Source organism: Chiloscyllium plagiosum, unplaced genomic scaffold (assembly GCF_037043375.1).
Source record: "Chiloscyllium plagiosum isolate Xiang-an unplaced genomic scaffold, Cpla_swu_hap1 HiC_scaffold_1, whole genome shotgun sequence".
Taxonomy (NCBI): domain Eukaryota; kingdom Metazoa; phylum Chordata; class Chondrichthyes; order Orectolobiformes; family Hemiscylliidae; genus Chiloscyllium; species Chiloscyllium plagiosum.
The window spans coordinates 46,048,349-46,065,807 of NW_028270139.1; the positions used below are offsets into that span (position 1 = coordinate 46,048,349).

At 39.7% G+C, this 17,459-nt stretch overlaps 1 protein-coding gene across 2 annotated transcripts in view; it reads left to right on the plus strand.

Moving 5' to 3' along the window:
* The window catches only part of cpeb2 (cytoplasmic polyadenylation element binding protein 2), a 120,123-nt gene that overhangs the window by 26,211 nt on the left and 76,453 nt on the right, over positions 1-17,459 (plus strand). For both annotated transcript variants that reach the window (XM_043694490.2, XM_043694496.2), the window contains exon 3: positions 9,695-9,785. In XM_043694490.2, coding sequence (XP_043550425.2) covers positions 9,695-9,785 — 91 coding nt within the window. The remainder of the gene's footprint in view (positions 1-9,694; positions 9,786-17,459) is intronic.

Here is a 17,459-nt window from a genome sequence, read left to right on the forward strand (position 1 = left end):
GACCTGCATGAATTTTAAATTCCTAATTGCTTAGAAGATTAATAAGGAAGAGCCGCATTGCTGTAGGTATAGAATCACATAGGTCAGACCAGGTAAAGATGGCAGGTTTCCTTCTCTGCACTGCACTGGTGTATACTAGATGAGGTTTTTTAACTGTAAACAGTGGTTATATGGTGGCCATTAAAACAGCTCTGTTCTAGGTTTTTAAAGTTGAATTTAACATTCCTGGAATTCAAACCCATGTCCCCAGAATATTGGCCAGGAGTTCTGGATTGCTAGTTCAGTGACTTTACAACTATCCATTCTCTCTTTCCCCTTTAAAGACTGCTGGCTCTTATTTTAAGTGGGTTCTTTGTTGTTGGCTCGGTTGGAGCTTAAGAGTAGGGAAGTCTTACTGGTGAGACCGCATCTGGAGTACTATGAGCAGTTTCGTTTCTCTTGTTTAAGGAAAGATACTGTTTCATTGGCGGTAGTTCAGAGAATGTTGACTTGGATGATCCCTGGTATGAACAGATTGTCTTATGAGCAAAGGTGAGAGGTTTGGATTCTACTCACTGAAGTTTAGCAGAATGAGAGGTGGTCTTGAAGCACATTAGATTCTTAAGGAGTTTGATGGGGTAAATGATGGGATGTTTCCTTTTATGGGAATATCTAGGACTGGAGGACATTGTTCTCAGAACAAAGGGGTGTCAATTTAAGACTGAGATGAAGAATTTCTTCTGACTGTTGAGTCTTTGAAACTCTTTGCCACACACACATGTGGGGCAGAGTCCTTGAGTATATTTAAAACTGAGAGAGATTCTTGATCAATAGGGAAATCAATGGTTACAGAAAATAGGCAGGCAAGTGGACGCAAGTGTTGGATAAACCCTAATGCCATTTGAGGGGCCAAAGAGCCTATTCCTATTTCTTATGGTCTTGATTAATATGTTCAGAAATGTTATGTCACATCTTCAGGGTCGTTAGTGTTTGAATCTGGTTCTTCTGTCTCTGAGATAGGAGCATTACCAGTGTGCCACAAGCAGTTTCTGTGAGCACTTCAACATTGTCCTGCTTTGGAGTAGTACAGCTGACATGCTTTGTGGAAAGCACCAGTGGTTGGTCTATCCCTCCTAGATCCCTCCTTCAGACTCATTGGGAAATATGGATTTCGCTTGTGAACAGGTAACTAATTTTAAACATCTTAGTATGTGAATGCTATAAATTTTGCAAGCTACTGCTGCTGTTGTAATAAATCCTAATGTGGCCAAGATTTTCATTCCAGAAGCATCCTTCAAATAGTTTTGTGATATATACGAAACTAAGATAAAGTCATTGTCTTGAGTAACATTTTAAAATTGCACACCTGAATGAACACATAGACATGTAATCTTCTATTCATAAATTGGAAATTTAAAACTGCATGCACCTACTCAACTTTGAAGAAGCAGAAAGGTAAGAATACACTTTAAAGTATGTAACAAGTAATTGTTTTGTTCAGTAATGTTTTGGAAGTAATGTTATACCCATCCTCCTGATACCTTTGCCTTTCTAAATGGAAATGTTGTGCACTTGGAAGGTACTATTGGAAAGCCTTGATGAGTTGCTGCAGTGCATATTGTGGATAGTGCACAACAATGTTGAATGCAGAATGTGCTTGATGTATGGGGCAACTGATCAAGTGGACTACATTGTCTTGTGTATGTGCATGCCAGTGACCACACTATCAGCTGCAAGTCACGAAAAAGGTGTCTGATACCATCCTGCTCCTTTTGGGCCATGTTATAAATCATAACACCAGGTTATAAGCTCAACAGGCTTATTTAAAAGTACAAACTTTTTTGAGTGCTGCTCCTTCATCATGTAGCTAGTGACTAGGTACCTGACAAAGGAGCAGTGCTCCGAAAGCTTGCATTTTCAAATGAACCTGTTGGGCTATAACTGGGCATTGATTTTTAACATTGTCCACCCCAGTCCAACACCGGCACCTCCACGTCATGGCCTTTGGGCCATGACAGGGCATGCTTGGTCTAGTTTGATTAAATCTTCACTGGGAGTATCCTGTAGTTAAGATATAGTTTATTGCGCCTTAGCATCTAGTTACAAGTTACACTGGCATGATGGACATTGTTGGAGACTTTGAGGAGAACCAGATACAGCATCAGTTCTCACTCCTTCAAGATCCGAATCTGTTCTGATTACAAGTCCGCATGGCATAATCCTAGTGGGTGATGCTAACCGCACTCTTCAGTGTTTTCCTTTCTGACCCATCCTCCACATCCTAGATGATTTGCTTTAGTGTTGAAGCTGCACTCATCTAGTGTAATCTATTGTGTTCCTAATTTGTTTTGCATTATGGAAGAGGCTTTGGGGAGTCAGATGGTCAGTCAGTTACTGCAGAGAATTGTCCTGCTTTTGCAACCACAGTGTTTATATGACTGGCCCAGTTAAGCTTCTGGATAGTGGTTGATTATATAATAAAATGTTAAATTTCATGAGGCATTGGAGATGGTCAATAGCAGTTAATTTAAAGATGCAAATGTTACTTGCCATTATCAACCCAAGCTTGAATGACCTTCATGTCTTGTTACGTGCTGGCACAAACTGTTTCATTAATTGAGGGTTATAAATATTGACTGCTGCAATTAACAGCGAATGTCCCAACTTCCAAACTTGTCGATAGAAAGTCATATAAACAACTGGAGGTGTTGAACCAAGGCCATGCCCAATGGTTTCCTGTATTGATATGGATCAGTTAATTGAGCAAAATATTAGCTTGTGAATTACAACCTGGAAAATGTAAACTAACTTTTTCAGGAAAACTGGAAAACCAGTATATTATTTAAGTGGTGAGAGATTGCCGAACTCTGAATTTAAAAGGAATCTAGGGTGTTTTGATATGAATCAAAGTTAAAAGCAAATACAAAAGTAATTGAGAGGATAAATAGGTCAAATGTTTATTTCAAGGGGAAGGAAAGATGAAAGTTAGAGATTTTTCTGCTGTTATAGGGCAATGGTGAGACCCTATCTGTAGTACTATTTGCAGTTTTGATCTCCTTATTTAGATAATATGCATGGTATACAATTAAGAAAGCATGCTGAACTGATACCTGGGATATGAAATGTTATCTAATGGCGAAGATAGACAGTCCAGACCTCAGGCATTCAGAAAAATGAGAAGTGATCTCAGTAATACATATAAGATCACAGGGAGACTTGACACGGTGGACTTGTCTGCCCTTGTTGGAGAGACTAGTACTAAGAAAGACAGTTTAAAAAGAGGGACCTTCTATTTAAGATGGAGATGAGAACTTTTGTGTTACGCGTTCTTATCATTTTCTTTCCTAGAGTTGTGAAGTCCGACTTTTTTAGTATTTTTAAAGGCAACAATAAACAACCTTAGATTCTCTTGTTAAATTGAGAATCTATCTGGCTAAGCAAGAATGTGGAGTTGTGGCCACATATATAGAGGATCCTCGATTAGCTGAAGGACAATGGGCAGTAATATCATTCAGATAATCGAATGCCGGATAACATAGTTAGCCGCGCATCGGGGCCATGTGATCTTGTTCAGATCATCCGAAATTTGGTTAATCGAATGCCGGATAATCAAGATTCCTGTGTATTCTTTTTAGTTCTGAAACTCATTCGCGTTGAACAGCCACAACTGTCTGCCTTTCTACTGCTTATAATCCAGCCAATGGAGAGTTTCCACTTGCCCAATTACTTCAATGATGTTAAGGCTTAGTGATGCCAGTTGGTGAAGGGTTACCTTTATGCCAGGAATAATTATGATAATTCCCAACAGTGGAAACTTGCATCCCTGGATTTTGTCTTCAGTAAAAGGCTACTAAGTCTCTGCACCATTTAATTCTAGTTTGAGCTTTACTAAAACTTATTTTCTTTTTCTTTTGAAAAGAAATAAGTTGTGTTTATTAACAGCTGAGTAACACTTTTGGTGTGCTGTTATTGTGATAGACATGGCAACCAACTTATTTGTTTGATCTTACTGTGTACAATGTCATAAATAGCCAGATAATTTATTTTTTTCTGTTGTTCTTCGTGTATGTGTATATGTATATTGACCAAGCCACTAAGAAAGCTCATCTGGTCTTGGAATAGTGCAGTAGATTCTTTTAAATCCTTGCAGGAAAGATGATGGTGCCTCCAATCCAAAGCTGTGCTAAAGAATAGCATCTTTGACAGTTGAGCACTCCCTCAGAACTGTGCTCAAGGGCCTTTTTTGTGACATTTATACCAACAACTTTCTAATTCAGGCAAGATTGTCACGTAGTTGGTGTGCCTGAGTAGGCAAATCAATTTGGCAGGAAAAATTTTTGTTACCTTTTTGTTTCAAATGTTCTTTACATGTTTGATTCAATTGTAGGTGACCCACTTCCATCACAATGGCAAAATTGCTTGAACCTATTGCTAATGTTTGTGCTTGATCAACTTGATTTGTGTTCTCTCCCTCCCTGGTTATTACTCATTTCTTCTTCAGCCTTCACAGTGTGAAAGGGTGTGGTAGACAAGAGTTTCAATAGTGTATAATGGTAGGTGTTGTCTGATTACAAGATGAGCCACAGCAAAGCTACACTCGATTTCTGTATTCCCTTTCTGTATTTGAAAAACAACTGGAGTATACTGTGCTTGAATTTCAGTATTGTAGTCAGATTTCAACAAATAGATAAGCACGAAAGTCTCATTTTATTATGCTGATCTGATTGTTGATGGAAACTGTAGGATTGTTGTATAATTTTGTTAATTTGAATTGGCCAGAGCTTAGTAATTCTCTGCAGATTTTGAACTAAAATTTAAACCCTACTCCCCTGATTCCACATGCTGCTGTAACGTATCGACTGCAGTGTGCGCTCCTTCAGTTTAGTCTGATAGTTTATTCTTGTGATCCAGCTGTAATCTGAGAACTTCATATAATGCAATGTTGAGCCATAAAGATGTTGAATATATGAAGTTTAAATCTTTGTCCTGTGCCTCGTTAGTGGATTTCTGTAAGATAGTAATGGGAATGTTACATTTCTCAGTCAGAAAGCATTCCTTTTCAGCATAATTTGCCATAAGGCACCACTAAAGGTTTCAGTTTTTGTCCCAAATCATTTTCCACAGATGCCAAACTTGAAAAGTAAATGTGTGGTAATCTGAACTAGTCAAGTTGTTTTCATTAGCACTATTATACTTATTTTTGTTTGGGGGTAGAGCCTGCATTCTACCAAGCTTGCTGTAACTTAATCTCAGCAATTTATTCTGCCGTGAATTTAGTCTAGTGAAGGGAATAAACTTCCTGCCAAAATGATGGCAAAATATTGGATGTCTTTGGCAGCACATGTAATTGACTGACATTAAATAATGAAGTAAATGTAATAATCTCTTCACATTTTCACTGGTTAAAAGTTCTTCTGTTCAATATTTAAAGCTATATCCTTTTTTGTCTTTGCTGATCTCCTTGACTAGTCCTTCCCTTTCTGCTTAAGAGCTGAATACATCAACTCTCCATGTGCATGGTTTGAATTATTCGCACTTCTGTCCCCAGTATGTTGATGAGGCACAGTTGGAGTTGTTTGCAAATTCATATTTAGTACCTGAAATGTTTTGATGTTTTTTAAATAGTTATATGCACCCAAGATCAGATGTTGTTTAGTTGGTACAGTAAAATAACTATGGATAAATGATTCAATAAATGCTCCTGCATGTGATGAAGTTCTCTAGTACTCATTTAATGTAGTATAGGGCTTTTTAATGTCTCCTTGCTGAAAATCTGCAAAATAGACTCTGATGTTTAAAAATGTTTTGTTAAATAAAACATCTAATAACTGCCAAAAGTGCAGTGGTACAGCTGCCAAAAAAGTTTGATATCTGTTGCAATCATCTTTGCCTTACATAGAATAAAGCAGTGAATGCATAACGTTATGCAAGTGAGTAGAATCACTTTAAGTGCAAGTGTATGTTGGATTAGATTATAAATTGCAATGTTTTAACAGATTAGCTCCTTTTCTCACTGTAAGCACGCAGAACAGCATGTTCCAAGAATGCTCAATAAGCTAATTGCAATAAAGTAAACATATCTTGCCAATGTTTACAGTTATCTGAACCCAAGATTAGAATATTGACTAATATTGACTTGGCTATGGCCAAGTACTGGAAAATGGAATTAAACTAGATAAATGCTTGATGACCATGGCTGTTATGGCTCCTTTCCCTGCTGTAAAACAAAAACAGAATTTCTCTATTCTTCTTTTACATTGATTACCAAAGTACAAACCTCAACATCAATGTAATTATGTTTATAGGGTAATATGACCTGCAAGAGTAAAAATTGCGACTTCTGACTCCCTCGAGTCCCGATCAATTGTTTTGCCTATTCCATTGTTGATTTAACAGGAAATTGCAAACTGAGTAGCTTTATCCTGTTTGGATTTGAGTTCTTGCATGCTTATATTAGAAGTCTGTGTATATGTTTATGGCACTTAAAAGATTAGGGATAGTGTTAATGAGTTTTGCAAAATATTCCGTGAATTACTAGACATTTTACAGTGGATTACTTGACATTTTTATGTATTTTGTAAGCTAGCATGCTGTACATCTGACTCTGACTATAAGCATTGTCTTGGTCTCGACAGTATGCACTAAAGCAAGATTAATTGTGATTCCATTAGCTTGTGTACATAACTATTTGCTACTGCTAAAAGAAATTGATGTCCTGATTGGGTTTGATCATGGAGAAACAAAAAGGAGAAAAAACCCTTCCCAGCTAACAAATTCACACAGTAAAACTATTGAACAAGAAAAATGAATGCATAAAGGCTCATGTTGCTCCAAAACCTGTCCTGAGTAAGTTCCCTGAGTTGCACACTCGTAAACCTGAGCCTCATCAACATCCTGTTGTCAATGTCCTATCTCTGCCCAGATACCTCATGAGCCCAGCGGTTACTGACCTATTTAGGCTTCAGGTCCCGTAATGCTTTAGTTTTTAACAGTTATATCACTGTTTCAATACCCATTATGGTCTTGCACTTCTCCATCAATGAAAACTCCTCCAGCTCAACAATCCCTATCAAGATCATTTCACTTGAACAATTTTGATCTGTGGTACACGCTCTTAATTTTTTAACATTTTTATACGAGATTTGCCTCTTTCACCCCAACTGAAAATTTTAAATTGTCTGCTTCTATCGACTGGGACCTTTTTTGAAGGCAATTTGAAGAACGAAACAAAATATTTTCCAAGATATTCTTGGTGTAAAACTGGCATACTTTATCAGTCGAATTTTTTCAGCTTTGAGATTAATGGAGGAAGAATTATTCTGATCCTTGTGTAGCAGCATTGTAAATGCATTCATAAGAACATGTTTACAATGTTACAGTTTGCTTTCCTTTTTACTCCCAAACTTTGACCTCTGTTATTTTAGCTTGTTTTCTGATCATATAAATGCTTTTGAAAATGAATAGCAAGAGAACTACTTCCAGTTGGTGTTATAAATGTGCAATTACATTTTTACTGACTGCGGATGTTGACTGGTAATAGGGTTCTTGCTTAAAACAACTGACAAGTACAGTGTGTATACATAGATAGCAAGCACAGGAAAATAAGGCTTTGACCTTGCTGTTGCATTGTTTGGAAAATTTTGTAACAGCTAATATATTGAGTAACAACTGAAAAGAAACTTAATCGAAATAATCTGATCTAAGTCATTTTCAATAGGAATAAATTGTTCCAAACTTAATTAAAACTGGTGAAATGTTAAAGTAAGCACGTTGACTAAGTATTTGAAAGGGTTTACTTACAAATTTAGAATAGAATAACAGATTATTGTCACTTGTATTTAGGAAAATACAGTGAGATCTGTACAAGTCTCCCCAATTTGCCATTTTAATTATAGAAATTATAAGAAATATTTGAGGCAAAGTTAGGCCTAAGTTCATCTTCTGTTCCCTCCACTGCTCCTGGGTTTCTGAAGGAATTACAGGATGCTGCTGTTAAAAGCTGCCCTTGATGCCAGCAAAGCAAGGATTTCCAGACCGGACCCACCATGCTCCCTCTGCTTAAGCCAATACTGAAACCACTACATTGCCGCCATAACAAGGTGGAACACATTGGACCAACCAAGTTGCCTGCGCTGAAGCTGTAACTCAAACCGTTGCCACTTCAGTCACTGCCAGATTGCTGTTGTAGCCATGAGGAAACTGGGAATGAACCAGAAGCACCATATTGCCACTGCTAAAACCACCACACTGCCGCCAGGAGGAATGGACCACACTGGCCAACAATATAGCTGTGGCCACAAGGAACCGAAATCCAGATCCACCATGCTGCCGCCACAGCAAGCCCTTGCAACTGCCTTCCTCCATCATAGCAGAAGGAAAGAAAGGTAAAGTTTGATACAAAAGAGAAATGCCGAAATAAAACAAATATAACAAAGAAGAATGTGACCAGCCAGGTGAGCAGGTTCGAGTGTACAAGCACAGAACCCAAACACCCCTTACCCTGCCACTGCTTCCATCCTGTCTAATAGTCTATGAAATAAAAAGAATTGCATTTTTGCATTTAACATCTTGTTGAATGTAGATTTTAAGATCCTGTAAAATTTGTTAGCTGAAAGAAGTGAAAAATGTAACTTGGCAGTGCTGGTGTGCAGTCTACACACTGTAAATAGATTTAATGTTGAGACAATTTGCTGTTCTGTACTTTTTAAAAAGGTTTTTGATTTGGTGTGATAGTTTGATCATTCTTCAGAAAATGTTAGTCTAGATTTTCTGTTAAATATGGAGACACCATCAAATATCTGGAGAATGATCCTTGAATTTTAGCACGTTATTCCAATTGAACAAAATGTAGTAAAGGACAAATTCATAATATGTATCACCATAGATTTAAAAAAACAAACTAGATAATTGGTGACAAGTATTTCAATTGGTTTAATGTTCATCAATACATATGCCACGAGCCATTTTGGTGATTAATGACCAGGGAATGGACTGATGCCAAATACTAGTAGTAGGAGTCTCCATTGTCTTGTCAAGAAATTACCTTGGACTTCCCATGCTTGTCATATGCCCAGGCAAGAACAGTAATCCAAATAGGGTGGGAATGTCCATTCCCCACTCCCACCTGTTCAATGATCATTTGGAGCAATCCCAGGTAGATAAAGCTTTCAAGTTTTGAATGTACCCCTCTCCAATCACTGCAATGAAGAGGGGCAGATCCTATTTTAGAACATTAAGTTGGTGATCTTTTTTTCTAACAGCCAACCAAAAGCATTGGGACCTTTGTAGTTGCAACTGCATGACCTGTTCAGAGCTGCCCCAGTAGATACTTTTTTCTTCCCCCCCCCCCTGACATTTTATCCTGCTAGGACTGTCAACGCCTGAGATTTCTTTAGGCCATCTGATCTGAGGTCCGACACTTTGGCTTTCTGATTTTTGTCAATTGGCAGTTATGATGCACTCTTTGCCTTAGAGACTTATGATTTTTTTTCTAACTAATGGTCAATATAACTTCGACATTTGACACCTAAATTAGGTTTGTGTTAAAGGCTATATCTTGTAGTTCAGAATGAATTACTAATATTGTATGACTACCGTCAAACATATTATGCCCTTTTTTTTGTTGTCGTAGTGTCTATTGTTATCCTGCATTGTTAACTTGGCTTCTAAATAATGTAGCAGTAGTTTACGTTGAATGTAATTTTTTTGTTTACAGGATCGCACTCGTCTATATGACTCCCTAAACATGCATTCACTTGAAAACTCGCTTATTGACATAATGAGGGCTGAACATGATCCACTGAAAGGTAAGTATTAATTGCTCGCTCTTATGGCTCTTTGCATTATAAGATTTTTACAACCTATTCATTCATCCTTATAACAAAAGATCTAACACTTTGTTTTCCTAGCATTTATATACTAATTTGAACCTAATATTAGGAAAATTAAAAGTAAAATGATGCACAAATGCAACTGAGCAAAAGTGTGATCTTGGACAATCAGACAGAAAGAATGACTTAGTGTCTAGGAAAGCAATAACAAAACAAGTTTAGAATTTTTTTTAAAAATTTCATTTAATGAGGAAAAAGTGTGTGCAATGTGATTGCTCTTCTTTGGTATGAAGAGCATAAAGCAAGATCAGACTGAGATTAGTGGATTAGGCAAGAGATGAAAAATAACCTAAATAAGTTGAATTACATGGAAGTTTGCCACATCGAGCAAGGCCAGTTGATCTACTCTAAGTCAGTGTCTTATTCTGCATGTGATTCCTCTCGATTTATTTTCCAATTCCTTTCTCCTTCAGATACTTATTCAACGTTCCTATAAAAGCATTTTGACTCATAAGGTTAAGTAGAGTCAGTGTGGATGGAAATTAAGTAAAACAGGGTCAGAAAATATTGGTGGGAGTAAATTAGAGGCCTCCTATAGATATTTATGCCATTGGGGAGGGATTATGCTAGAAATTTATTTTAAATAAAGTAGATTGATTCATTTAATTTTCAATAAGACAAAGGTTGTTAATAGTTTAAAAAATGTTTTAATCCCTCTTGGTGCCATAAATTAACTAAATGGAATACTGAAAGCCAGAAAACCATAGAGGTAGAGTAAGCTGATATATATTCTTGATTAGTTTTTTAAAAAATAATTGTTCAGGAGTGTATGCATTTATTGGCAGTCCCTAATTATTCCTGAGCAGAGGCCCTTTTAGAGCCATTAGAGTGCAATCACATTGGTGTGGGTCTGAAGTCATGTGTAGGTCAGAATAACTAATTTCCTTCCCTACAGAACATTTAGTGAATCTGCAAAAATTAACAGCAGTTATGATGGCCATGTAACTTTGAATTGTTTTAATTGAATTCCAATTTTACTATCTGCAATGATGGCATTCAGACCCATGTCCCCAGCATGTTAGGCATGACTTCTGGGCTTCTTTTCCAGTGATATTATAGTAGTAACACTGCCTCTCATAAATATCAAGATATAAAGATATATAAAGATATTAAATTATTTTGTCCACAAGACATAGGCGTGGAAGTAAGACCATTTGGCCCATTGAGTCCACTCTGCCATTTAATCATGGCTGATGGGCATTTCAGCTCCACTTACCTGCACTCTCCCTGTAGCCCTTAATTCCTTGCGAGATCAAGAATTTATCAATCTCTGTCTTGAAGACATTTAACATCCTGGCTTCCCTGCACTCCATGGCAGTGAATTCCACAGGCTCACCACACTCTGGCTGAAGAAATGTCTCCTTATTTTCCGTTCTAAATTGACCCACTCTAATTCTAAGGCTGTGCCCACTGGTCCTAGTCTCCCTGCCTAACGGAAAGAACTTCCCAGTATCCACCCTTTCTAAGCTATGCATTATCTTATAAGCTTCTATTTGATCTCCCCTCAATCTCCCCTCAACCTTGTAAACTCTAATGAATACAATCCCAAGAACCTCTACCATTCATTGTATGTTAGGCCTACCATTCCAGGGAGCATCTGTGTGAATCTCCACTGAATATGCTCCAGTGCCAGTATGTCCTTCCTGAGGTGTGGGGTCCAAAACTGGCCAAGTATTCTAAATGGGCTCTAACTAGAGACTGTATAAAGTCTCCAAAGCACTATGCTGCTTTTATATTCCATCTCTCAAGATGAATGACCAAATTTAGTCTGACTTATTTGCATTCTTGTCAAAATGATTAAAAAACTAATCTACTAATACAGGTCAGAAGTGGGGATTTTCAATGATTACACAATATCTCATCACCATTTGTGACTCCTTGGATTCTGGAGCAGTCATGTTCAAATGCAGCAAGATCTGCAGTCCTGGAATTCCTGAAGTGCATTGTGTCAATCTGTGGCATTTGGACTGCAGCAGTTCGAGAACAGCTCACTATCACCTTCTCGTGCAGCTACAAATGGGCAATAAATGCTGACCAGCCAGCGATGCCCACATCCCATGAGTGAATAAAAATAAAAACCAGCTTAGATTCATGACCACCATTGCCCTGGTCCCCCGCGCCCATTCAGTAGTAGTCATGCCTAGGGGGTAACGTTTTCATGCAGGGGGTAGTGCATGTATGAAATACACTGCCAGAGGAAGTGATGGAGGCTAGTACAATTAAACATTTCAAAGATATCCGAATAGGAAGGGTTTACAGGAATATGAACCATGTGCTGGGAAATGGAATTAGATTAAGTTAGGAGGTCTGGTCGGCATGGGTGAGTTGGAGCGAAGGGTCTGGTTCCATGCTGTACAACTGACTCCGTATCATCTCTCTTGGGAGACAGACTCCCTAAACCAATAACAGGGATATAAAATTATAAATTTCACATTTCCAGGGCAATGACGCAAGTCTAGGAGACCATAATACGCTGTAGCCCAGTTCCTATCTTATCTTTTATCCAATATCCAGCAGGAAAAATAAATTCCAGGTTAGGCTTAATTGAATGGTGAATCTGTTTTAATAAGTTATAAATTGCATTGTAAGGTGCCTTCTAGCCCAAAGTAGAAATTTTATCAATGAGGGTCAGTTAATCTAATTACCCAAAAAAGAAGAAATAATTGGCTAAGTCAAGAGAAAAATGCATTTGACCATTTTACATAATGTGAATCCAAAACATTGTGACACTGTTTAAGAACTCATGAAGTTGTTCATTAATCTGTTGACCAGTGTTTTGAAAAAGTAATTGAGATAGAGCAAGTAGATAACAGCTCTTGGATTCCAGAAGCAGTTCATGTAAATTATTCTTGGATTTGTTTGAAAGGGTGAAGGAAATGGAAAGGACCCCCTTATTCATGTATAAATAACAAGTGCTTTTATTTAGTACTTCCACTTTACACTGTATTGGAAACTGTTCTTGAGGTATTTCTCCAAACAGTCCATTTGAACTCTTAACCTCAACGACGGTGCTTTCAGTCAGATGACCTACCAGAGGAAAGCCATAGTGGTCAGTTCTCTGGCACTGAGCCTGACACTGGCCCAGAAGGGGCGGGGGCAGGATAGAAAAGTGCTAGTGGTAGGAGACTCGATTGTTTGGAGAATTGACAGGAGGTTTTGTGGTCAGGATTGGGATTCCCGGAAGGTATATTGCCTCCCTGGTGCCAGGATCAGGGACGTCTCTGATCGGGTGTATAAGATTCTGAAAGGGGAGGGTGAACAGCCAGAAATCGTGTTACATATTGGCACCAGTGATATAGCCAGGAAAAGGATCGAGGATATAAAAAGTGATTTCAGGGACTTAGGGTGGAAGCTGCAGAGCAGGACGATCAGATTTACTACCGGTGCCACGAGATAGCGAGGCGAGGAACAGGGAGCGGGCGCAGCTGGTGTAGGAGGGAGGGCTTCAGATATGTAGATAATTGGGATGCCTTCTGGGGAAGGTGGGACCTGTACCAGAAGGACGGGTTGCACCTGAACAAGAAGGGGACCAATGTCCTGGGTGGAAGGTTTGCTCGAGTGGTTCAGGAGGGTTAAACTAGTATGGCGGGGGGGTGGGACCTGAGCTATGTATCGGTGGTGAGATTTGATGGAGATGAGGCAATAGCAAGAGGTAGCGCAGCCAGTGGGAAGGAATTTCCTGGAAAAGAACCAAGGTATCGGTTAAAGTGTTTGCTTTAATGCAAGGAGTATCAGGAATAATAGTGATGAGCTTAGAGCATGGATCAGTACCTGGTGCTATGACGACGATGTGGCCATAAGAGATGTGGGTTTCTCGGGGGCAGGAATGGTTGCTGGATGTTCCAGGGTTTAGAACATTTAAAAAGAATAGGAAGGGGGGGGGGGGGAAGAGGAAGGGGTGTAGCACTGCTAATCAGCTACAGAAGTTACCATTGTCGAGGAGGATCTGCCGACTGAGTCAGTATGGGTGGAAATTAGGAACAGTAAGGGAGCAACCACCTCATTAGGGGTTTACTACAGGCCCCCCAATAGCAGCAGGGAGATTGAAGAAAGCAAAGGTCGGCAGATTTTGGAAAAGTGTGAATGTAGTAGGGTTGTTGTAATGGGTGACTTTAACTTTCCCAATATTGATTGGAACCTCCTTCGAGCAGATGGTTTGGAAGGAGCTGTTTTTGTATGGTGTGTTCAGGAGGGTTTCCTAACTCAGTACATTGGCAGGCTGAAGAGGGGAGAGGCCATTTTGGATTTGGTGCTCGGCAATGAGCCGGGGCAGATGTCAGATCTTGCAGTGGGAGAGCATTTTGGTGATAGTGACCACAACTGCCACACATTCTACATAGCTATAGAGAAGGAGAGAAGCAGGTACAATGGGAGGTTATTTAATTGGGGAAAAGGAAACTATGATATCAGATATGAGTTGGGAAGCATGGACTGGGAGCAATTGTTCGCTGGAAAGGGCACTATAGACATGCGGAGACAGTTTAAGGAACAGTTGTTGCAAGTGATGCATAAATGTGTTCCTCAGAGAGGCAAGAAGGGGTAAGATAAAGGAACCTTGGATGACGAGACCGGAGGAGCTTCTCGTCAAAAGAAAGAAGGCAGCTTACGTAAGGTGGAGGAAGCAAGGGTCTTGCTCAGTTCTAGAGGTTTACAGGCAGGTGAGGAAGGAGCTCAAAAATGGTCTGAGGAGAGCCAGGAGGGGGCATGAAAAAGGCTTGGCAGGAAGGATTAGGGAGAACACAAAGGCATTTTACACGTATGTGAGGAATAAGAGAATGATCAAAGAAAGAGTTGGGCCGATCAGGGATAGTATAGGGAACTTGTGTATAGAGCCTGAGGAGGTAGGGGAAGCCCTAAATAAGTTTTTTTTTTTTGCTTCTGTCTTTACTAAAGAAAAGGACCTTGTAGTGAATGAAACCATTGAGCAGGTAAGCATGCTGGGACGGATAGAGATTGAGGAAGCTGATGTGCTGAAAATTTTGTCAAACATTAAGATTGACAAGTCGCCAGGGCCAGACCAGATTTATCTTCTGCTTTGAGAAGCGAGAAATGCGATTGCTTCGCCGCTTGTGAAGATCTTTGCATCCTTGCTGTCCACCGGAGTCGTACCTGAGGACTGGAGAGAGGCAAATGTAATTCCTCTCTTCAAGAAAGGAAATAGGGAAATCCCCGGCAATTACAGACCAGTCAGTCTCACTTCTGTCGTCTGCAAGGTGTTAGAAAGGATTCCGAGGGATAGGATTTATGACTATCTGGAAGAGCATGGCTTGATTAAATGCAGTCAGCACAGCTTTGTGCGGGGCAGGTCATGCCTCACAAGTCTTATCGAGTTCTTTGAGGATGTTACTAGACAAGTTGATGAGGGTCGAGCGGTAGATGTGGTGTGTATGGACTTCAGCAAGGCATTCGATAAGGTTCCCCATGGTAGGCTCGTTCAGAAGGTCAGGAGGAATGGGATACGGAAACTTAGCTGTCTGGATACAGAATTGGCTGGTCGACAGAAGACAGCGAGTGATAGTGGAAGGAAAATATTCTGCGTGGAGGTGAGTGGTGTTCCACAGGGCTCTGTTCTTGGGCCTCTGCTCTATGTAATTTTTATTAATGACTTGGATGAGGAGATTGAAGGATGGGTTAGCAAGTTTGCAGACGACACAAAGGTTGGAAGTGTCGTTGACCGTATAGAGGACTGTTGTAGGCTGCAGCGTGACATTGACAGGGTGCAGAGATGGGCTGAGAGGTGGCACATGGAGTTCAATCTGGATAAATGTGAAGCGATGCATTTTGGAAGGTCGAACTTGAAAGTTGAGTACAGGATTAAAGACCGGATTCTTGACAGTGTGGAGGAACAGCGGGATCTTGGTGTGCAAGTACATAGATCCCTGAAAATTGCCACCCAAGTGGACAGGGTTGTTAAGAAAGCATATGGTGTTTTGGTTTTCATTAACAGGGGGTTTGAGTTTAAGAGCCGTGAGATCTTGTTGCAGCTCTATAAAACTATGGTTGAACCACACTTTGAATACTGTGTCCAGTTCTGGTCGCCCTACTATAGAAAAGATGTGCATGCGTTGGAGAGGGTTCAGAGGAGGTTTACCAGGATGCTGCCTGGAATGGAGGGCTTCTCTTACGAAGAGAGGTTGACTGAGCTTGGACTTTTTTCATTTGGGGAAAAAAGAAGGAAGAGAGGGGTCCTAATTGAGGTATGCAAGATGAGAGACCTAGATAGAGTTGGTAGCCAGAGACTATTTCCCAGGGCCGAAATTGTTAACGCGGGTCATAGTTTTAAGCTGTTTGGTGGAAAGTATAGAGGGGATGTCAGGTAGGTTCTTTACGCAGAGAGTTGAGAGAGCATGGAAAGCATTGCCAGCATCAGTTCTGGAAGTGAGGTCATTGGGGATATTTAAGAGACTGCTGGGCATGCATATGGTCACAGAAATTTGAGGGTTCGTACATTAGGGGTTTACCTTACATGAGGATCAATGGTCGGCACAACATTGTGGGCTGAAGGGCCTGTTCTGTGCTGTACTGTTCTATGTTCTATTCTCTATGGTGTCAATTTCACTGGAAATCCCATTTATCCAGGAACGTTACAATCTATGAAATTTGTGTTGCCTGTCTCCTATGTGATTTCCTCTCGTTTGTTTCTTTTCACCTTCACAACTTTTTCTTCCATTCATACAATGTACTTGGTGCTAAAGGATAGTTCCCCATTACTGATAACTTTCCAAGACTGCCTCGCCGGCACTTAATTGTACACAAATCTATGATGTGTTTGACAATCTCCACTGAACCTTGTTTATACTTTATAGGATGGTATGGTCTCTGGATAGTAATCAGGCAACTGATTTTTTTTTTGCCTTGTCATTCTCCACTTTGGTGACAATTATTTGTCCTAGTGCTGTCTTGGCCTCAATCAGCATAAAGTAAGTTAAATCTGGATTTTTTTTACTTTGTGCAACAAACTATGATGCTGTCTCTGATTAGTCAAAAAGTTTCCTGTTGACATTTTTGTTCATGGAATGTCGGTGGCACTTGGTTAGAACTGCAATTTTTTTACTCCTCCCTAGTTGGCCGGAGGGCAGGTAAGAGTCAACTACATTGCTGTGTGTCTGAAGTCACATGTAGGCCAGATCAGGTAAGAATGGCAGATTTCCTTCCCTAAAGGATGAACGTAAGTGAACAAGATGGGTATTTATGCCAGTCAGCAGTGGTTACATAGTTGGTATTAGATTAGTTTGTAAGTATTTTGCTTAAATCTGTTTGTGGCAGATTTGGGGCACAGTTGGAGCTTAACACTACCACAGTGCCACAAAAGCACTTTTACCTAATATCTAAACCAGATACTCTCTAGTCAGCCATATGACACTGCAGATTAGCTTTGTATACAGATTTTTTTATTGAATTGGTCAAATTCCACCAGCTCAAATTGCTGGAAAAACTCAAACAGGTGAGGTAGTACCTGTGGAGAGAATGCCATGTTAAAGGTTTGGGTCCCGTGACCCTTCAGAACTTCCTGATTTTTGTGTTGCAGCTTTTTAAAAAATTCCACCATCTGCCATGTTGGGATTCAAACCCATGTCTACTGAGCATTAA